Source organism: Ophidiomyces ophidiicola (assembly GCF_022830035.1).
Source record: "Ophidiomyces ophidiicola strain CBS 122913 chromosome Unknown scaffold_13, whole genome shotgun sequence".
NCBI lineage: Eukaryota > Fungi > Ascomycota > Eurotiomycetes > Onygenales > Onygenaceae > Ophidiomyces > Ophidiomyces ophidiicola.
Window position 1 is genome coordinate 322841 of NW_026054653.1, and position 21055 is coordinate 343895.

General features: G+C 52.3%; 9 protein-coding genes across 9 annotated transcripts; 6 read left to right on the plus strand and 3 right to left on the minus strand.

Annotated features, from left to right (window-relative positions):
• Positions 1 to 718: 718 nt before the first annotated feature.
• LOZ57_003743 (uncharacterized protein) lies at positions 719 to 2624 on the minus strand (the record flags this gene model as incomplete). The annotated part of the gene is made up of 2 exons (XM_049252791.1): positions 719 to 1798; positions 1863 to 2624. The coding sequence occupies 2 exons, from the start codon at positions 2622 to 2624 to the stop codon at positions 719 to 721; spliced, it is 1842 nt and encodes a 613-aa protein (XP_049108290.1).
• Positions 2625 to 3109: 485 nt separating this feature from the next.
• Positions 3110 to 4230, plus strand: LOZ57_003744 (uncharacterized protein; the record flags this gene model as incomplete). The annotated part of the gene is made up of 2 exons (XM_049252792.1): positions 3110 to 3208; positions 3262 to 4230. 2 exons carry the CDS (start codon positions 3110 to 3112, stop codon positions 4228 to 4230), a joined length of 1068 nt encoding a protein of 355 aa, XP_049108291.1.
• A 1837-nt stretch (positions 4231 to 6067) lies between these two features.
• Positions 6068 to 7675, plus strand: LOZ57_003745 (uncharacterized protein; the record flags this gene model as incomplete). The annotated part of the gene is made up of 1 exon (XM_049252793.1): positions 6068 to 7675. The coding sequence occupies one exon, from the start codon at positions 6068 to 6070 to the stop codon at positions 7673 to 7675; it is 1608 nt and encodes a 535-aa protein (XP_049108292.1).
• A 356-nt stretch (positions 7676 to 8031) lies between these two features.
• Positions 8032 to 11729, plus strand: CPA2 (carbamoyl-phosphate synthase (glutamine-hydrolyzing) cpa2; the record flags this gene model as incomplete). The annotated part of the gene is made up of 3 exons (XM_049252794.1): positions 8032 to 8374; positions 8505 to 11566; positions 11622 to 11729. 3 exons carry the CDS (start codon positions 8032 to 8034, stop codon positions 11727 to 11729), a joined length of 3513 nt encoding a protein of 1170 aa, XP_049108293.1.
• A 514-nt stretch (positions 11730 to 12243) lies between these two features.
• On the plus strand, positions 12244 to 13905 carry LOZ57_003747 (uncharacterized protein; the record flags this gene model as incomplete). The annotated part of the gene is made up of 3 exons (XM_049252795.1): positions 12244 to 12510; positions 12618 to 12920; positions 12982 to 13905. 3 exons carry the CDS (start codon positions 12244 to 12246, stop codon positions 13903 to 13905), a joined length of 1494 nt encoding a protein of 497 aa, XP_049108294.1.
• Positions 13906 to 14875: 970 nt separating this feature from the next.
• On the minus strand, positions 14876 to 15717 carry RPS15 (ribosomal protein S15; the record flags this gene model as incomplete). Its single annotated transcript, XM_049252796.1, has 5 exons — positions 14876 to 14945; positions 15002 to 15298; positions 15388 to 15445; positions 15607 to 15625; positions 15700 to 15717. 5 exons carry the CDS (start codon positions 15715 to 15717, stop codon positions 14876 to 14878), a joined length of 462 nt encoding a protein of 153 aa, XP_049108295.1.
• Positions 15718 to 16418: 701 nt separating this feature from the next.
• On the minus strand, positions 16419 to 16825 carry RPP2B (60S acidic ribosomal protein P2; the record flags this gene model as incomplete). Its single annotated transcript, XM_049252797.1, has 2 exons — positions 16419 to 16598; positions 16667 to 16825. The coding sequence occupies 2 exons, from the start codon at positions 16823 to 16825 to the stop codon at positions 16419 to 16421; spliced, it is 339 nt and encodes a 112-aa protein (XP_049108296.1).
• A 604-nt stretch (positions 16826 to 17429) lies between these two features.
• On the plus strand, positions 17430 to 18499 carry LOZ57_003750 (uncharacterized protein; the record flags this gene model as incomplete). The annotated part of the gene is made up of 2 exons (XM_049252798.1): positions 17430 to 17435; positions 17489 to 18499. The coding sequence occupies 2 exons, from the start codon at positions 17430 to 17432 to the stop codon at positions 18497 to 18499; spliced, it is 1017 nt and encodes a 338-aa protein (XP_049108297.1).
• A 979-nt stretch (positions 18500 to 19478) lies between these two features.
• Positions 19479 to 20645, plus strand: LOZ57_003751 (uncharacterized protein; the record flags this gene model as incomplete). Its single annotated transcript, XM_049252799.1, has 4 exons — positions 19479 to 19497; positions 19553 to 19563; positions 19643 to 19675; positions 19743 to 20645. The coding sequence occupies 4 exons, from the start codon at positions 19479 to 19481 to the stop codon at positions 20643 to 20645; spliced, it is 966 nt and encodes a 321-aa protein (XP_049108298.1).
• Positions 20646 to 21055: the final 410 nt, after the last annotated feature.

Below are 21055 nucleotides of genomic sequence, written 5' to 3' on the forward strand. Positions count from 1 at the left end.
GGAAGGGAGTGAGCAGAAAGGAGAAGAGAGAAGGAGAGATAAGAAGCGGAAGAGAAAAAGAGGGGGATGAAGAAAAGGAGAAGAAGAGGGAAGGGGGAGAGAGAGGGAAGGAGAGAAAAAAAGATGTTTCAGATGCTAGACCAGATAGTAGTCGGCACGGAGTACCTAGTTCCCGGCTGGCATGCGACGGTGTTATCACTCCCGGAAAGACCCTTGTATCAAGGAGTTGGCTGCGCCAGGAATAGAAACGGCGCTAGGTAGGGGGAGTTTTGGATGTTGGAATTTAACTACTACTAAACCGTGGCCAAGACGGTTGTGGTTCCTGTGGGAGAGGGCGCAGCAGGGTGTGGCTAAAACGCCGGGGTCCAGGGCAGTTGGTTATGATGAGACGAAGGAGTTGAGGATGAAAAGGAAAGACGAAGGCATTGAGAAAGGATAACTTTGGATGTTTCATATATTTTCATGTATTTATGAGTGTATGTAATGTAGACGAATTTTCTCTAGTAAGGTATAGTCTATTTTAAAAAAAAAACAAAGTGCAGTGCTCGCTCATGCATTGATGAATCTAATACAAAAAAGAAAAGAAAATGCCTTTGAGATCGCTCAAACCAAACCCTCCCCTCCATTATGACCCGTCAAAACGCCAAGTTTGGTAAATGTAATATCCGGATATGTAATAGAAATGCATGCCATCGAAATTCGATCCATCGCATCCTGCTCACTGCTTGATGCCCACGGCAATGCTGATCATGTAGTCACACCTCTCGCGCAGGCCCGGGTCGACCACGCGCATCTTGGTGCTGCCGGTCTTCAGCAGCAGCTCCCGGTAGCTCCCCGTTGCGGCGGCGGGATCAGCGGCGCCGGAGGCATTCCACGGGTTCCAGTCGGGGCTGCCGGGGGCACGCAGCGGGTTGGGATCGAGGGTGCGGATGAAACTAGACCAGAAGCCTTGCACGACGGGGACGATGGGCTTGTTGGTGGTGTAGTAGGAGACCGGGGAGCGGGCGGAGGCGTAGTCGGGCCCCCAGATGCCCTCGAGCTCGGCGGTGTGGGGGGTGCCGAGGCCGGACTGCATGAAGATGGGGTCCTCGACGGCGTAGCGGTAGCTCCAGACCTGGCGCGGGTCGTGGAACTCGGAGAAGCGCTGGGCGATGGCGATCTTGGGGCAGGTGTAGCGCATGTCGCCGTAGATGTTGGCCAGGCGGCGCCAGGCCTTGCCGCTGTTGGGGTAGTGGCTCTCGGTCTTGGGGTAGAAGGCGTTGATGCGCGCGAGGTGGTCGTCGGTGAGCGCGGGGAACTGGGCGCGCAGGAAGTCGTTGGTCTGCGAGACGGAGCTGGTGCCCTTGGGCGCGAAGAGCGTGCCTTCGTTCTCGTCGTCGCCGAAGACGATGGGGACTCTGAGGAACTTGCCTTCCTGGATGAGGCGGTAGGTGTAGTCGGGCACGAGGTCGCCGTCGATGGTCGGGGCGTACATGAAGAGCGGGAGCTTGGTGGCTCCCGGCAGCGGGAGCTTGATGTTCTGGGCCTGAATGGCCTCGGCGCTCAGCTTGCGCAGGCAGCCGAGGGAGTCGGCGTCGTCGTTGCAGCCGGTGCGATTGGTCAGGCTGTCGTACATGTACTGGCTTTCGGACACGTTGAGCATGTTGCCCATGGAGGGCGAGCCGGCGATGACGCCGTGGAACAGGGGCTTATCGGGCTTCACCTTGGTGGTGCCGCCGTACGCCGTGAGATGGAACACGACGGAGGCGCCGCCGGCGCTGTGGCCGCCGATGACGACGTGATTGGGGTCTCCGCCAAACTGAGAGAGAGAGAGAGAATTGGGTCAGCCAATTGTGGGCGGGAGAGGATCAGGTATATCTTACTCGGGCAATGTGCTTGCGGACCCATTCGAGGGCTTTGATCTGGTCCTTGAGGCCGTTGTTGAGACTGGCTTGGTCCTGGATCTCCTTGGAGGCGAGGAAGCCGTACAGGCCGACGCGGTAGTTGAAGCTGACGACGACGAGATTGCCGGCGGCGGCCTGGATGAGGCCGGAGGCGTTGACGCGGGTGTTGGCGTTCATGTTGAAGCCGCCGCCCTGGATGAAGAAGTAGACGGGCAGCTTGGCGTCGCGCGAGGCGTTGGCGGGAGCGAAGACGTGCAGGAAGAGACAGTCCTCGGCCTCGAGGCGGTTGGCGGTCCTGGAGGTGGACAGGCAGGCTTTCTGATAGTCGTTCGCGGGCTGCACGGCCGACTCCTTGACGGGGTCCTGCGGCGCGGCAAAGCGCAGGGCGCCCAGCGGCGGGGCGGCGAAGCGCATGCCCAACCAGCTGGCGACGCCGTGGCGGTCGGTGGTGCCTTTGTAGCGGGCGTAGCCGATGTCGCGGCAGCCGTCCTCGTCGCGACAGACGGCGGCGGCGGCGGCGGCCTGCTGTTTCTTGGTGACGGCCACGGCGGTGCCGGCCGCGACGCCGGCGGCGAGCAGGAACAGCAGCAGCAGCGCGAGGACGAGCGTCTTCTTCTTGGTCAGGGCGAAGCGCGCGCGCGACGGCTTGCTGGTGGCATCGGGGTCGGAGTCGTCGTGGTGGTCGGGGGCGGCGGCGGCGGGGGGTAGCAGCGGGTGCTGGGCGGGGGGTTTGGGGTGCATGGCGGGAGAGAGGGGGGTATCAGAGGGAGAGCGAGGATCGAGAGACAGAGAGAGAGAGAGAGACAACAGACTACCGCAGCGCCATCGCGGACGAGAGACGCGGCGACAGGCCAGGCAGGCCGCGAAACACAGTGCGCAGCCCCGGCGGGCGTGCTCGTTTTTATCTACTACTTGAGTTCTCCGTGTTCTGACTTTTTCTTCCTGCGCCTCGCCGGGCTGGCCGTGAAACCGCCGCGACGGGCTGGCCAGCCGGCGCGAAGGAAGGTGGTCCGGGCCTGGAAAAGTTAGTTGGGTGCTCGCTCTGCCGCCGGGCGGGCTCACGTTACTTAACTAGCCCCCGCGCAGGAAGGCCGCCCTCGCCGCGTCAGCTCCGGCGTGCGTGGCGCGGATCGCCGGCCTCGCAGTTTAATTATCAGTCAGTTGGTTACGGAGCAGTTAGTTAGTTACCTGGCTGCTATTTTACAACCAACACTACCTACCTACCCATGGCTGACGACGACGCCGACGACTACATGGCCATGGCCTTCAGCGAGCCCGCCGCGCGCGAGTCCCTGACCCAGCGCCGCCGCCGCCAGCTGCGCGAGGTACGAAGCCTTCAGTCTCCCACTGATCAACTACTGACTGACTTCCTGCGCAGGCCGAGGCCAGAGCCCGCGTGCCCTCCAAAGCCGAGCGCGCTGCCGCCGCCGCCGCCGCCCGCGACGCTGCGCTCGCCACCTCCGCGCTCGATCCCGCCAGCAAGGGCTTCCAGATCATGGCCCGCCTGGGCTACACCGCCGGCAGCGCCCTGGGCCGCGCGCCGCCCTCTACGGACGATGACCGCTCCGCCCGTCGCATCACCGAGCCCCTGGCCATCGCCGTCAAGGACGGCCGTGGCGGTGTCGGCCTCGACTCCCTGCGCAAACGCCGCCTGCGCGACCAGCTCGACGCGCACGCGAAACGGCTCCAGACCGACCAGCTCGACTTCCGTGCCCGCGCGCGCCTCGAGAGCGACGCCCGCCGCGCGGAGGCCCAGTTCCGCGCCGCCCAGGCCGTCGCCGAGGGGCTGGATCTCGATGCCGATGAGGCACCCGCGTCTGCAGAGCACAAGCACTGCCACGCCGGCACAGACACCGGCACAGACACTGGCACAGACACTGCGAAGCACCGCTGCTCGCACTGCCCGCCCGTGCGGCCCCTCGCGCGCGTCAACCTGCTCTACCGCGGCCTCGTGCGCGCCCGCGAGCTCCAGCACCGCGACGCCCACGCCGCCCACCGCCGCTACCACGCCCTGGCCGACTCCGCGCGCGACCTCGCCAGCCCGTCCGCCTCGCGCGCCATGGCCGGCCTGTCGCTGCCTGCCTGCGCCGAAGACGACGACCTCGACCCGGACGACAAGCTGGCGCTGGGCCGAACCGCGGACGGCCACATCGTCGCGCCTGACGAAGACGACGACGAGGACGACCCCGAGCTGGACGAGTTCAACGCCCTGCCGCCGCAGGACCGCCTGGCGCGCCTCGTGCGCTACCTGCGCGACACCCACTGCTACTGCTTCTGGTGCAAGTGCCGCTACGACTCGCCGCGCATGGACGGCTGCCCCGGCCTGACCGAGGACGACCACGATTGAGCGAGACGAAGACGAAGAAAAGAAGAAGAAGAAGAAGAAGAAGAAGAAGAAGAAGACGCATCCCATAATCCATTCATCATCCTTGTCCAGCTAGTATCGAGACAAACAAGCTTCCGCCTAAAACACCCTCGTTCGTCGATCGTCCCTCCGCTCCAGGGGTGCCTGGCGATGCGCCATGCAACACAACACCGCCTCGCCGCTACTACAACTCCCAACATCCATTGAGCTCCCTTCCTGTAACCCAATAATCCGTTCCATTATTATTCTCATAGTACCGTTTCTCACCCCTTCCCAATCTTCCCCGCCCCCATACCCTCCTCACGCCCGCCCCAGCGACTCCAGCAGCCTCTGCAGCGACCCGTGCTCGCGCCCGCCCAGCCCGCGCCGGCACTCCCCGCACACCCGCAGCAGGCAAAACGGGCACTTCCACAGCCGCGCGCACCCTTCGCGCTTGCACGCCATGCACGGCAGCGAGTGGTGCGTGTTGCGGCACCCGCTCCACTCCGAGTGCCCCGTGAAGCACTTCAGGTGCGTCCGCCGGATCGGCGCCGCGATCGGCGACTTGCTCACGATGCGCGCGTCTGCCGCGTGGCAGGGCTGGCTCTTGTTCTTAACGTCACGTCGTTGGCCGGCGTCGGGGGCGCTGTTGCTATTACTATCATTGCTGCTGTCCACTACCTCTGGTCAGTGGCCCCGCCCACCATCATTATTATCGTGAACGCGCTTTCAGCGCCTATCAAACCTACCTCGACGTGGCGACATGCGATCTCCAGGGCTGGGCCCTGCTGCCGGCGACCCATTGACCTGCTCAGCAGCCGGCGCGATTATGATGGCCTCCCCGCAGTTTCCGGCCTCCTTGTGTTCCTGGATGTCAGACAGGGTTGCCTTGAACGAGCCCTTCTTGCTTTTCTTGCAGCTGGAGAGTTTCTGAGACAGTTTTAAAGAGAGGTTTGAGAATCCCATGTTAAAAAGACAAAGTGTGAGGAGTAGAAAGCACGTGAGCGGATGTTTTGTGAAGTGATATAAGTTGCTGGAGTGATAATGAGAAGGCTACTGGCGCAAGTAGCTTGAGAGTATATCGTGCAAGGAATCAAAGTCGGCATCTAGCTAGTGAGTATCAGTTTTGTGTAAGAATTATAACTCGCGTTACAATAAAACTTCACAGCACCCTCTCCAGGCACACGCTTGCGATCTTCTTCGGCATTAGCATTCTCAGCATTATTCTTGTGCAGGTGATCTTTGAGACGCGTTAGACACTCCTGCTGGTTTTTCCAAAGAAAGAACAGCAGATACTCTTCAACAGCCAGTGGTAAGAAGGAGCTTTATATTGTGTTTGCCCAGTCGGCAGCAAGCATCCTGTGCAGGTTTGTCGATTTTAGGGTCAGCCTCTCAACGGTAGGCCGGTATATTGTACCAAAGGGATGTAATAGAATGTATGGAAAATTCTTATCTAGTGAAAAGAGAATACTTTGGGGAAAACATCCCAGATGCCATAGTCCATTCTGGGTGGAATTTTGAGCCCAAAAATAAGACAATCCATAGCAGAAATAGAAACGTCACACAGCAGACAGTCTAGATACTGTCCATACATGGTGTAGAAACAGATCCCGCTGTCCCCCGACATCCCGCCTGCTGTGAGAGGTGCTGAGTTGTCTCTTTGTCTTGGGTGTTGACCTGCTGGTCACCATCTTGGCCAGCTGGTTTAGCGTTGATCACTATGTAACTACACTTCATGCATGCTCTGGCAGCAGAAAGCACGAAAACCCAGGAACAAGCTCCGCAGAGCCTGTCCTTTAACTTCAAAAGCCGGAATCCACGCGTCCCATCACCCCATCCCATGGAAAGCATCTCGCGAGGCTCCCTACCACCGGACACGCCCGCCTTCGCGACGCCGCTCCAGCCCTTCATCAAAACACCAGACGAAGCACTCCGAATCCGACGCCTGCTGGCGCTCCGGCTGCAGGACCAGCTTACTTTCGCCGACGATGGCATTCCCCAGTCGCATTTCTCCGTCTGCGCTCCGTACCACGTCCGGGGCGTCAAGCGCATTCCGCCGGAGTTTGGCGACGGGCTTCGCGCGCAGTACCTGAAGGCGCTCCAGGCCAATCTCCGCGCCAGAAAGGAATACGACGAGCAGCTGGCGGAACTGAACGGGCTCGCGGAGCAGCTGAATGGGTGCCGATCCAGCCCGTCGCCGGACTCGAAGAATCGAGATCTGGACGCGTATCTGGCCCTGCTCCGGAGTCGTCGGCAGCGGAGCAAAATTCAGATATGCCAGCATTTTTTGGAAAAGCTGAACAAGATGGATGCTGCTTGCCCGGGATATCTGGATATGAGGTCAGCTGCGAAAGGTATTTATATTTCCTCGCAGGGATTCGCTACACAGCAGGATGACCCGAGCGCCCCTGGTGTTGGAAATAGTCCTACCGTGCTGCTTCATGAGCTTGAGAGAGCCGTGCTTCTTTCCAAAAGCCGAATAGACAATGAAAAGACCGCGCTTGAAAGGCTTCGGGGGCAATCCAAGCTGCGGAAGTCGACAGAAGCGGACATCAACCCGCAAGTACGGCTGAATGCTCTCATACGAACCCGCGACGAGCTTGTGCGTTGGGTCGAAAACACTCTGGCTACATGCGGAATGGAAGATACGAGTATTATTGAGGAGGAGCAGCTCTGTGACGACCGGGACGAAGATGCAGTGCGAGCCATGCTGGAAGGCCTACGGAGAGACATCGAGCAGCAGTACACAGCCTACGTTTCCGCCCGTCGAAGTTTGCTGGACGCAGTATCGGTCTCTACGAGCATGCCGATGAAGCCTCCAGCGAAAGCCCTGCCAACGAAGCCGCAATACCAAGAGCCCGAGCAGGCTCCTGCGGATCTTACGCCGGTGTTCCCCTATCTTCAAGAGAATCTGTCTCCGCTTTTCAAAGCGCAGAACGCCATGACCATACAAAAGTCCTTCCTGTCGGCGCTCCTGTCCAAGGAGCGATGGACGTCGGGGAAAGTATTCGAACGTCTACGGAACGAAAGCCATCTGCTTCCCGACTACCCGATCCTGGCGGGACAGTCCCGTTTCAAGCACATCGCTGCTGCTGCGAACACGCCACGCTCCGGTATTGAAGGTTCAGTCTCAAGCCCGTCCTCGGAAGCCGAGGTCGTCAGGCACGCAGAGGCGTGGGCTTTTGCTTCCCAGGCCGCGCACGATGCCACCGCTGAGCAGGTTGATAGACATGTAGAAATCGGGACAGAGATGGCGGCGAGCACAGAGAACACGCTGCGGAGGATCTACGACATCATGAACCGGGACTACGACGCCGCCATGTCTCGGGAAGGAGACAAAGGCGGCCACAGGACGGACTCGAGGAATGCTCAGAGCCTCAAGGGAGCGCAGCGGCCACAGGGGCCGTGGGCCAAGCTGCAGGGGAACGTTGGGGTGGGCGGAGGGTAGACAGTAGGCCATTGAGACCGGAGGTATTTTGGATAACTAGAGTCCACAGGACGTGTCCGAGCAGGTTGAGCGAAGAGTATTCACTACTACCTAGACCATCGCGGGCGCCGTTCAGCGTAGAGTTTTGCGGCTTTGGCGAACAAACAAAAGCTTTCGAGGCGGGTGAGTCACAGACGCTAAAGAAAATTTTGGGGCTTTCAGGCACACCAGCAACCACCGCCAAACCCTTCCGCGTGAGAAGAGATTCAGCTGCCATTGAAGCTCAAGCCCCCCTCGCCGCGTCGAGTCTGCTGCTGCTGCTGCCCTGCGTCCTCCCGCTCTTCTCTCGCTCGTCTTGCTCCCCGGCGAGGCTGCCAATGGCTCTCACCGCTCGCTTCGGGCAGCGGGCGGTCTCGCACATTCTGCGCCAGCGATGCCTTTCCTCGCTTGAATGCTCTGCCCCCTCGGCCCTGCGGGCGTTCTCCTCACAGTCGTCGCCCCGGAAGCTGTACCCTCGCTCGCAATTGCCGACGTTTTCCTCGTGGCGCGCCAACCGGCCGCTGGCGCTCGCGGCTCGCGGCCTGGCATCCGCGGCGAACGCGAAGTCGTACTCCGGCGGCCAGATCATACAGGACGTGGACCTGGTCGATGTCAAGAAGGTGCTTGTCATCGGGAGCGGAGGCCTAAGCATTGGGCAGGCCGGTGAATTCGATTATTCCGGTAGGTTTTGGACTGGGGTCTTGAGCCTGCAATAGCCGCGACTCCCTGGTTTTTCAGCGGGGCCGGCGGCCTCGTAACTAATACGCAGCTGACGGAAGCCGGTGCTAACGGGATGCTTGTTTCTACGCAGGTTCGCAGGCCCTTAAGGCCCTGAAGGAGGCCGGCGTCCAGTCGGTTCTCATGAACCCCAACATCGCTACCATCCAAACCGACCACAAACTCGCCGACGAAGTCTACTATCTGCCGGTCACGCCCGAGTATGTCACGCATGTCATCGAGAAGGAGAAGCCAGATGGCATCTTTCTCAGCTTCGGCGGCCAGACTGCCCTGAATCTTGGTGTGCAGATGAATCGCATGGGCATTTTTGAGAAATATGGGGTTAAAGTGCTTGGAACCAGCGTTCGAACGCTTGAGACCAGTGAAGACAGAGACCTGTTCGCTAAGGCTCTCAATGAAATTAACATCCCCATTGCCGAGTCGATTGCTGTCAGCACCGTCGATGAAGCGCTAGCCGCCGCGGAGAAGATCGGGTATCCCATCATTGTCCGGTCTGCATACGCCCTGGGCGGTCTCGGATCCGGCTTCGCAGGAAATGCGGAGGAGTTGAAGAACTTATCGTCCCGATCGCTTACTCTGGCCCCCCAAATTCTTGTTGAGAAATCTCTCAAGGGCTGGAAGGAAGTTGAATATGAAGTTGTTCGCGATGCCGCCAATAACTGTATCACTGTCTGTAATATGGAAAACTTCGATCCTCTTGGTATTCACACGGGAGATAGCATCGTCGTCGCTCCCAGTCAGACCCTCTCCGATGAGGAGTACCACATGCTGCGAACAGCGGCTATTAAAATTGTTCGACATCTCGGCGTTGTGGGCGAGTGTAACGTGCAATACGCCCTTCAGCCAGATGGTCTTGACTACAGGGTAATCGAGGTGAATGCCCGTCTTTCCCGCTCATCCGCTTTGGCGTCAAAGGCTACAGGATATCCTCTGGCTTATACTGCTGCCAAAATTGGCCTCGGCCACACATTGCCACAGCTCCCTAATGCCGTCACCAAAACCACAACCGCAAATTTCGAACCCAGCTTGGATTATATCGTCACTAAAATTCCACGATGGGATTTAAGCAAGTTCCAGCATGTCAAGCGGGATATCGGTAGCTCTATGAAATCCGTGGGAGAAGTTATGGCTATTGGTCGCACTTTCGAGGAGTCATTCCAAAAGGCTATCCGTCAAGTCGATCCCAAATTCATTGGTTTCCAAGGCGACAAGTTTGAGAACTTGGATGATGTGTTAAAGAACCCCACAGATCGCCGATGGCTTGCCGTTGGACAGGCTATGCTTCACGAAAATTACTCGGTGGAAAAAGTCCATGAACTGACGAAAATTGACAACTGGTTCCTGTACAAATTACAAAACATTGTAGATATGCATAATGCGATGAAGGAGATTGGAAGCCTCTTCGGCATCAAGAAAGAAATGATGCTCAAGGCAAAGAAGATGGGCTTCTCGGACAAGCAAATTGCCCTTTGTGTTGGCTCTACGGAAGAAGAAGTCCGCACTCGCCGCAAGAGCTTTGGCATTCACCCGTGGGTCAAGAAAATTGACACACTGGCTGCCGAGTTTCCCGCGGATACCAACTATCTTTATACAACATACAACGCTACATCTCATGATGTTACATTTGAGGACCATGGTACTATTATCCTTGGAAGCGGAGTCTACAGAATTGGTAGCTCTGTGGAGTTCGATTGGTGCGCTGTCAACGCTACCCTCTCGCTTCGAAATATGGGCAAGAAAACCGTCATGATTAACTATAACCCTGAGACCTATTCTACTGATTTCGACACGGCTGATAGATTGTATTTTGAAGAGTTGAGTTATGAACGAGTGATGGATATTTATGAACTTGAAAATGCCGGTGGTGTGGTGGTTTCTGTTGGCGGTCAACTGCCCCAAAACATTGCCCTCAGACTTCAGGAGTCAGGTGGTGCCCATGTTTTAGGGACAGATCCAAAAGACATCGACAGAGCCGAAGACCGCCACAAGTTCTCGCAGACTCTTGACAGTATTGGTGTAGACCAGCCAGCTTGGAAAGAGCTGACGTCTGTTGCAGAGGCTGAGACCTTTGCGGACTCTGTCGGCTACCCTGTCCTTGTTCGACCAAGCTATGTCCTTTCCGGTGCCGCCATGAGCGTTATCCGCAGCCACGACGAGCTCCACGAGAAGCTCATGTCGGCTAGTGATGTTTCTCCTGACCACCCAGTCGTTATCACGAAGTTTATCGAAGGGGCCGAAGAAATTGATGTCGACGCAGTTGCATCCGGCGGCAAGCTTATTCTCCACGCCGTCAGTGAGCACGTCGAAGCAGCAGGTGTTCATTCGGGCGACGCCACCCTCGTTCTTCCCCCGGTGAACTTGGATAAGGTGGTTATGGAGCGCGTCAAGGAGATTGCAGAGAAGGTTGCCAAAGCCTTCAGCATCACGGGCCCGTTCAACATGCAGATCATCAAGGCGAATAACCCCGATGGGGGAGAGCCGCAGCTGAAGGTTATCGAATGCAACCTCCGCGCGTCCCGATCATTCCCCTTCGTGAGCAAGGTCCTCGGCACCAACTTCATTGACGTCGCCACCAAGGCTCTTGTTGGAAGGGACGTCCCGGAATCTACCGATTTGATGGCCGTCAAACGTGACTACCTCGCCACCAAAGTCCCTCAGTTTAGCTGGACGCGTCTTGCGGGCGCCGACCCCTATCTCGGTGTTGAGATGGCCAGTACTGGCGAGATTGCCTGCTTTGGTAAGGACTTAGTTGAGGCATATTGGGCATCTATCCAGTCTACCATGAACTTCCGTATGCCAGAGCCAGGGGAAGGTCTCCTTTTTGGTGGTGATACCAATACCTTGACCGAACTCCCTCGCATTGTGGACTTCGTGCATCCACTTGGCTATAAGCTGTTTGCTGCCAGCACAAATGTCAAGGAGTATCTTGAGAAGGCAACGAAATCTGACATTGACGTCCAAGTCATTGAGTTCCCCAAAGAAGATAAACGGGCGTTGAGGGAGGTTTTCCAGAAATATGACATCAGAGGCGTGTTCAACATCGCCAAAGAACGAGGAAAGACTCTTTTGGACGAGGATTACGTTATGAGACGGAATGCTGTTGATTTTGGCGTTCCCCTGTTCATGGAGCCAAAGGTAAGCCAGGTATCTCCAAATGAACACTCAAGGCTAGGTGCTAATCTAACGTTAGACTGCGCTTCTTATTGCCCAATGCATGAATGAGAAGCTTCCTCGTAAGGAGGGTATTCCATCGGAAGTACGAAGCTGGTCGCATTTCGTTGGTACAAAGACCTTGTAAAATAGTTCTATTCTTTATGGGGGAATTTTCAATTCCTTTTCTTTTTTGTTTAGTGGGGTCTATGCGATAATCTGTCGAGTTTCGGTAGAGCCATGGAGTCGAGAACCAAAATATCTAGCCCGTTTTTTCTTGATGCTCTGCAGAGCTTATTGGTTTTCTGTTTCTGGGAAACGACATTTCAGGCGATATTTTTTCGGTTGTTACCTAGTTTTACACCAAGATTTTCTACTGCCTCCGTGCCGTGGGATTTTGTGCTGCTTATGATAGAAATAAAAGGCCTCTGGTTCTTCCTGGCCACGGCGTTACGCTACTCTGAGTATCCTTTCTTATCAAACAGTTTGGCTTGTTTGCATTTACTAGTTAACTACTACCTACATAGTCACCAGTAGGGCTATAGTTAGTTTATTTGGCTAGGTACCAGCCAAAGGAGCATTCTTTGTCCGCTGTTCTTAGAACAGCACTTTCAACGACGTTGATGATCGTAAGAAGCGAGGATCTTAATACCTAAAGAGCTATGGGCTTCGAAATCGATCAAGTTGTCAATGCCGGGCCGGCAATGACCCCGGATGCAGATGTAGGCCTACTTGCAACAAAAGATATCGGCGTTGGAGAGTCAGTTTTGGAGATGGAGAGATGGATAGCAGTCCTTGATTCAGCACGGCTGGCGGATACTTGCTCCCATTGTTTCGATACACAATATCTGCGAGATTCTCAGCCTAATGAGAAGCCTTTGGACCTGAAATTGTGCGCAGGGTGCAAAACCGTAAGGTATTGCAGAAAGGTATGAGACTTGAAGAGCAATTTCCAGGAGGTATTGCTTCATTTTCCACCATGCTTGCAGACCTGCAGCTTACTCGGGCTATGATTGCTATGCTAATTATACTGAAGGACTGTCAAGTACAAAGCTGGCGTGCATTCCACAAATATGAATGCAAAATCTATAAAAAGTTATATCCAAAAATACTGCCAACGTCTGCCAGAGCAGTGATGAGAATTGTTCTCTTGATTACCAATAGTGCAAATGATCCAGGTGGTCAGATGCCGCTGTTCCACCGTTTAACTGACCACAGGTTGAAGATTAAGAAAGAACGGCCGGAACATTACGAAAATTTAGAACTATGTGCCAAGGCAGTTCATGAGTACTCGAACACTGATTTAAGTATTGAGGAGATCATCCTATATTTTGCTAAGGTATATATATACCTGACACATTTTTCTTATTGCTAAAAGCTAATTTATGCGTCCCTCGAAGCTTGATACAAGTGCGTTTACGCTTACATGTCCATTTGGTGATCCAATTGGCATTGCAGTGCACCCTAATGCGGGTTTCTGCAATCATAGCTGCTCTCCGAATACGTCAGTGGACTTTGATGGCTCGAGAGTTTTTGCTCGGGCCCTCTGCAAGATCTCAAAAGGCGAACAGATTTACATTTCATATATTGAGGCTACAGACCCGTATGCAGTTCGACAACGCGAACTTTCTTCAAGATACTTCTTCAAATGTAAATGTTCGAAATGCAAAAAGGGCGACAAGGGCCGAGAAGATCAATTCTTAAGACAGCTTGGTCAAGCGGATTCTGCTATCATTCAAGATGCCCAAAAACAAGTGACGACTTTACTCGAAGCTGTGAAGACAGGTAACTCTGCAGAGGATTCAATTTCTAAACTTAGGTCTGGAATGAGCATTCTTAGGAAGACTTCTCTCTGGCCCCTGACCCGCCAACCCTACGTTAAACTACGTGGTGAACTCGCGGTCTCTCTTCTAGAAGCCAAAAATTTCGAATCTGCTTTTATTCAACTCGCTATAATATATCTTCGCATTGACCCGATTCTGTACCCGCAAAGTTGGCACCCGATTTTGACCTGCCACAAGTGGAGATTTGTCAAGCTATTGATGCACCTTTCAGGAACAGGAGAATTGGGTAATGCCGAGGGTATTGACCTTGCAAAATACAAGTTCGACCTCCACATCCTTATTTATTCGATTCTGCTTAATATGAATGCAACCCTTTGCAATGAATTGCCTACGGTACAACAGATGGCCTACGGCGCCCTGTTAGACTTTGCGCATCCACAACTAACTACAGCCGCGATACTTCCCATGATTGACTTGGAATGGAAAAAATTGGATGCTATGGTGGAAGAAGCGTTACAAATAGACGAAGCTTCCATTTAGGTGATCGTCACAGAGCATGTGCCACTTCACGTCGATTTATTCTTTTGATAGCTACTGTAGGTTTGCTTCAATTTGCTATTTTCACTTAAAGTCACCTAGTTTCATGGATCGTGCTGACTCTATTCCAGTCACTCAACATTAATTTTGAAGTCATGCTGAATACCAGGTCCCCTACACAATCCATGCGGCCTTTGGAGACTCTATGTGCGATTTTTCGCTAATTCAAAAAAGGAAATTAGTATATCGATGCCAACCTAGCCGGTGTCACGGTCCTTTGAAACGCTTGCCTCTCAGGACAACCCGGTCTAATGTCTGGGGTTCCTTCGCCTTCTGGGGATATGAGTGGTTTGTCGATATTAATGGAGCTGATGAAAGAGGATAGTCTCTTTTAGGTCATACTCATTGGAGTGCTTGGGTAGATAGAATCAAAGGACACAGCGCTGCTTGTGGTGCATATGTAGCTTTGTATTCCTGGTGTCATGGGATTAACTTGTTATGCGCTTTTGGACAAGAAAATTAGATTAAGACTACATAATGTGGCTAAGGGACCATTGCGAAAGCCCGCGGCGCGGCTTCTTACTCAAAGTTCCAGAAAAATTTTACTTAATACTCTGCTTTTCTTTTCAAGGTTAATCTCCTGAAATGGCCTTTTCATGGATGCATGTATGTATTTCAATCATCTTCGATCCATACCAATAATGATATATATGGAACAAAAAGGCTTTCTAACTGAAAGTAATACAGATCCATTTAAATGTAGTGGCTTTAAAAGACCAGAGGGTCAATTTGATTTAGCTAGGATATAAACCATAAATATTCTAGCAGTTATGGGCAACTTCAAAAACGGCGTGTCCTCATATGCCGTTAATTCTTCAGAGAACCCGATTTTCCACCCTGTATGCCATTAAAGAGCATTCACCAATCAAGCAAACACCCAGCCATCCAGAAACACAACATGACATACAATTGTTTATTTGAGGGGAATGAAACGCGAGGAGTGAGTAGCACCGATACCAGGTCTACCGTGCTTGACAGGTTTGCTGTAGTTGAAGTTAGTAAGCATACCAGTAGGTTCCTTGTGCGCACATTGACGTACTATGTAATCGAGAACTCTCCCAGGTAGTGTCCAACCATCTCAGGCTTGATTTCAACCTGGTTAAATTCTTTGCCAGAGTAGACGCCAACAACGCTTCCAATCATCTCCGGGACGACAATCATGTCTCGCAGATGCGTCTTCACGAGGTCTGGCTTCTCATTTGGCTTCGCTTCCTGTTTGGCCTTTCGGAGCTTCTTGATCAAGCCCATGGGCTTGCGCTTAAGGCCGCGGTTAAATCGACGGCGGGCACGGGCGTGAACGACATCGCGAAGTTGCTCCGATGAGAGATCCAGAAGTCTGTCATAAGGTGAACAATCAGATTATCGTCCTGCATACTCGCAATGTATAAAGCATCAATAGACTCGAAAAGACTAGGTTTGACATACTGCTCGAGGTCGATTCCACGGTAGGAAAACTTCTTGAACGTTCTCTTCTTCTTGAGCTCTATAAAGAGGTGGGTGTCAGCGCTTCCTTTCCACAATGTCCTATCGCGATATCTTTTCGGTTGTATTTCGATGCCATAGCATCAAGTGGGAAATCAATACGGATAGTGTTTATTGGAGTCTCTCGACGAATCTGCAGAAAAGATCATTTAAATAACGTACCGGCAGCCTCCTCCGCATTCTATTACGAGAAAAGTCAAGTCAGTTCCAATCTTAATTTGGGTCCCAAAGGTGTTTTCAAGTCATATAACTCACGTATTCAGTGTCAGCCATGATTGCGGATTGGTCTTTCGGGGCAACGCGGTGTTGTCGATTGGAAAGACGGGCGATGAAAGATATGTCTTTGGGCTGATGGTAACCGTTCCGCTCGCCTTCATTGCGTTTGGGGTGGAAGTTTGGATGGCTCGGCTAAGCGACCACGCTAATGACTCAGCAAGCCCTAGGTTGCCCTGATTAGGCAAGACAGCCCTATCAAACCCTATTTGCGATAAGACAGCTACCGCTCCTGAGCTTGATAGGGACAATGCAAGAGCGACTTCTACTTGAGGTGGCTGGGCATATTTCGCATTTGATAAACTGAGGGGACCAGTTGGGTGAGCGGCGGGTTATGTTAGATGCGGTAAACTTGCTACACCTGCAGGTTAAGTCTAAACAGGCTCGAAAGGGTCCAAGCTACTCCGTACTCGATACTTTAACTAATATGTTATGGAGAATCTGAGAAGTATAGAAATAAAGATGGATCATTTTTTATTCCCTTGCGAGTCTCGTCTCGAATATACAGTGTATAGGCGCTCAATTTTAAAACTATTCACCATGACTGCATTTTTGCCATCCTATGAAAAAAGGACACTCTTGAATTCCTTATATCATAATCATCAAGGTAGAAACACGGCTTTGGTGGGAAGCTTTCCAGTGTATCTGTGTAGGCGACTGTCACCAGCACCATCGTCGTTTCATTGGCAAGGGATCGCCGTCTAGTCAAAGAGACCGAAGCCCATGTCTTCATCGGACTCTTCTTCCTCTTCCTTCTTCTCTTCCTCCTTTGGAGCAGCGCCAGCGTCACCACCAGCACCACCGGCAGCAGCAGCAGGAGCAGCGCCGCCAGCGCCACCGGACGGCACGGAAGCGAGCTTAGTCGTACCCTCGGTGATCAACTATACGAAGAAAACACTAGTTAGTAACTCGGCGCCTTGTAATAAGGATCTCTCCGATGGTAACTGACCTCCTGAAGGTCCTTGCCCTCAAGCTCAGAGATCAACTTGTCCAAGCGCTCTTCATCAGCGTCGATACCAACAGAAGAAAGAACGTCCTTAACATCGCTAGCAGAGGGGGAGGTGTTGCCACCGAGGCCGAGGAGAAGATAAGCTGCGAGGTGCTTCATGTTGTGTGAGGAACTGCAAAACCAAATGGTTAGCTCGATGGTGATTCTGGCAAGGGTACTGCAGAAGAGGCGGCATACTAGTGTTTGAGCGGGTGTCGCGAACAAGAGAATCAATCGATTTAACCGCGGATTGGGCGGAGACTGAGCTTCGAGTTCGATGTTGGTGATGATGCTCGACAGCGGAATTTACTGTGAATTTGTTCGATCGTGCGCGCGGCTTGGCGCTACCAGCCACGGGCCGGTAGTTAAGCGAAGCGTGTGGCTGATGCGGCTGACTCAGCTTCTTATCTAAGCCCGCTAGCGCCGGCGGCTGCGTATAAAAGGCGCGCGACTCCCGCCCTCGCTGGCCTCTTCTCTTCTGTTCGCTTTCTTACTGCTCTCTTTTGATGTGGCGCTTGACCGCGGGTCTCGCTGTGGTATTTCACAAGATCTCGAGCGCTGCGGCCCCATGGACTCCGCTGTTTAGCTTGTTTCTGCTACATTCTGTGGTCAATCTTGATGACCTGGCCTAGAACATCAAAATCATGATTCATCCACAAGCTGCATTCTGCGTTGGCGAGCGATTTCTACCCCACCTACGCTTTCACAGTCAACCCTTGCCATAATGAGCGTATGCTTCACTTGTCAAGTCTGTTAAGCCTGAATCTAATTTGACGTCTCTAGTTCCTTAATTCGGTCCTCACGTCTATCGGAACGGGGGATGCGACCATCACCCCGCCACCCGCCCATATAAAGGCCAAGTCAGAGCCCACCCCTTCTTTGAGTACAAAAGCGTCCTCTACTCAGCGAAATGGCTCCTCACTATACCAAAAACATACAGCGGAACTCGACGTGCTTCGTCCTATCAGTAAACTGAACAAGGTTACAAAGCCGTCAGCCACTGTTCGGTCGACTCTGCACAGCAAACCGCCTACACCCACATCAACTACCCAACCCCCATTCAAAGCGAAGCCAACAGCTCCCTCAACCGCGAAGCCTACCGCTCCTTCTCAGCGACTCGTGGCCCCTGCGCCTTCGAAACCCCCGCCTAAAGGCTCGTTTGCCGACATTATGGCCCAAGCCAAAGCCTTGCAGCAGCAAAAACCCCTCAGCGTTGGTGTGATTAAGCATCAAACTGTTGTGAAGGAACGCATGAGCAAGCCAAAACGGGAACGTTTGCTAAAAGAAGCAAAGCAGCGGGAGCTAGAGGCAAACAAGGTCAAAAAGACAACAAGCGCACGCTCTTCGCCTAATGCTGGGGGACGGTTTAGGGATGAGAAAATGCAGTCGCGCAAAGAGCGTTCCGAACCTGGTTACAGAGGGACTGCACGACCATCCGCCGCCCCAGCCTATACTGGGACTGGAGGGCTTCCATCGCGGCGCGGGACCAGCGCACCTACCCAAGATCGCCGCAAATCTAAACATCCTTCTAGCCGCATCAGGGATGAATATCTCGGAACAGATGAAGAAGATGAAGGAGAATACTCTTATGGTGGTGACGATTATTATGATGACTACTCCGACGCTTCGTCTGACATGGAAGCTGGAGCTATGGATTTGGAAGAAGAAGAGCAAACTGCCCTTCGCTTCGCCAAAGCAGAAGATGAGCGAGAACTCAAAGCAGAAATGGAAGCGAAGAAAGCCAAGCTAGACCGCAAGAAAAAGCTTGTTGCCCTGTCCAAGTCACGACGCTGAGAAGCTTCTACGTTGTGTCTTTTCGACATTTCTTCTCTCTGAACTTGTTTTTCCCAATCCTATACGTTAGCGGGCGTGTTTTTCGGCGGGCTAGCCATCATTTCTACTGGGTACTTTTCTTCTGGGTAGCTGGGATCAGGAATCAGCAGAGCGTTACATAGATATCATTATAATGTTTTGCTGCTTTTCATTGCTTCTTTATCTTCTATGTATATGCATAGCGCGGTTGCTTTTTGAGGTTCAGTTCTACAGTATTGCATAGCGGCATGATAAGACCGAGGTTTTAAGGGGTGCGTGACCGCATGACATCATCACCTTGCACCACCTCGAACTTCTGTTTCTCTCCCTCTCATACTCACACGTCGATCAGCCATCAAACGCCACCAGCCGTACAGACTATCTCTGCTGATAAATTCCATGTCCGCGAATCCAGTAAACGAGGAAGGCTCCTCGACCATGTCGTCGTCAACGCGAAATCTCTTTATTAAGGTAAAGAGATTGGTACCCCCGATGCTCGAAAAGTTCCATAAGGGTAATTAGTTGCATTATAGCTGTTTTCGTCTCCTCTTCCCGCTAGACTTTAACTGCTACTACCTAGCACGCCATTCTTATTACTTGGAAAGACACTGTAGAGAAGGTAGGCTGACAACTGACCTAGGTCAATTAGGACGGGTGGCCGTTATTGGAGGGAGCATAGAGTAAGTCCCTCACATTGTCAAATCTGTTTTCATGCCATATTGCTATCACGAGTATCTCTCTCTAATTTCTACTCCCTAAACGCTACCACACGCCTCGATTTTCCCCTGAGGCTCCTAGAGTAGCATATTCTCCTAATACACATTTCAAATTGAAAATATGCTGTTAATTCAGATAACGTAATTCACATGGGCATGCTATTGTTTTAATACGCTTCTTTTCTGCTTTAATTTGACTGAGCTTTTTTCTCTATAGCTACACAGGTGCACCGTACTTTTCCGCAATGGCATCAGCCAAACTAGGTATGATACTTACATACGTCGGTATGGCATGGCCTAATACTAACAAAAAGAATAGGATGCGATATGGTAAGCACCTCTCGGATATGTGGATTGTGTTCCAACCTACACCTCTTTATATCGAAAGATCATTGACACGCTTTTCTAGAGCCACGTAATCTGCGAGCCTTCAGCAGCTACGGTATGCAGTCATATAGTATCCCCCCCTTAGTAAGAAAATATATAATCCTTACCCCTACTTATCACAGGTAATAAAATCATATTCTCCGAATCTCATGGTGCATCCCATCCTCCAAAGCACTAACTCAGTTCCCAATACCTTGACAAAACGAGACCCGTGTTATCATGCTGAGCCTATCATCTCCTTCCTATCCCGAGTTCACGTTCTAGTCATTGGCCCTGGTTTGGGCCGAGACCCACTCACCCAAAAAATTACCATGGAAGTAATAAAAGAGGCTCGTGCAAAAGGAATTCCTATGGTACTGGATGCCGACGCACTCGTAATTGTTCAGACATATCCTGCACTAGTCAGAGGGAATGAGCAATGCATTCTCACACCCAACGTTGTTGAATTCAAACGCCTTGCCAGAGCTCTGGGGGTGGATGTGTCTATGCTGGATACAGGAAGTGAAGATAGGGAGGAAAAGAATAGGCGAAAAAATGAGTCAGAAGCGTGTGAAAAATTGTCAAATGCCTTGGGTGGAGTGATGATAATTCAGAAGGGAATTCATGATATAATTTCGAACGGAGTTTTGTCCTTAATCTCAGACTCACAAGGCGGGAAGAAGAGATGTGGCGGCCAAGGAGACACCTTAACAGGAGCTTTAGGAACATTCCTTGCTTGGAGAAAGGCATATCACGAATGTTTATGGGACATAGGGGAGATGTCTCCCTTAAACCAAGAAATAGCGAAAAGTCGAGCTAACATCGAAGCTGAGCTATATGACGAATTTAGCAAAGAACAAGAGAGAAAAATGAGCCCAAAAACGACATTGTTACTCGCCGCGTGGGCAGGTAGTGTAATAACGAGAGAGTGTTCGAGGAGAGCGTTTATTGCTAAAGGAAGAAGCATGCAAGCCAGTGATTTGACAGAAGAGGTACATGGAGCCTTTTTGGATCTAATTGGAGAACCGGAGGCATCAAAGCTGTAGAAGTTATATATCTCTGGCCAGATACATCTATGATCTGCTCTGATAGGTAGTTTGTTCCAGACTAACAGACAGTAATGATAGTCATATCGAAACAAAATGAAATCTAGCCCAACAACTAATGTAAGTACATACATATCATGCGTATAGACATTGCTCTATAACCATTCCAATATCAGGTATGTGCAGGACATTGAACCGACTCCAAGAGGTTTGAGGGTCCAAGAACAAAATAGACAGTGTAAGAGAAAGGGGGTAAAGGTTCTTCAAATAGACACAACAGGCATTAAATGCTCCACCGATGTTATGAAAAATAAAAACAAAAGATGGTTAGCTAAATGTACCCACAAAGCTGTTTCAGTTATTATAAATGCATTCCATGCAGGGTGAATGCATGCAAACAGTGCAGGCAC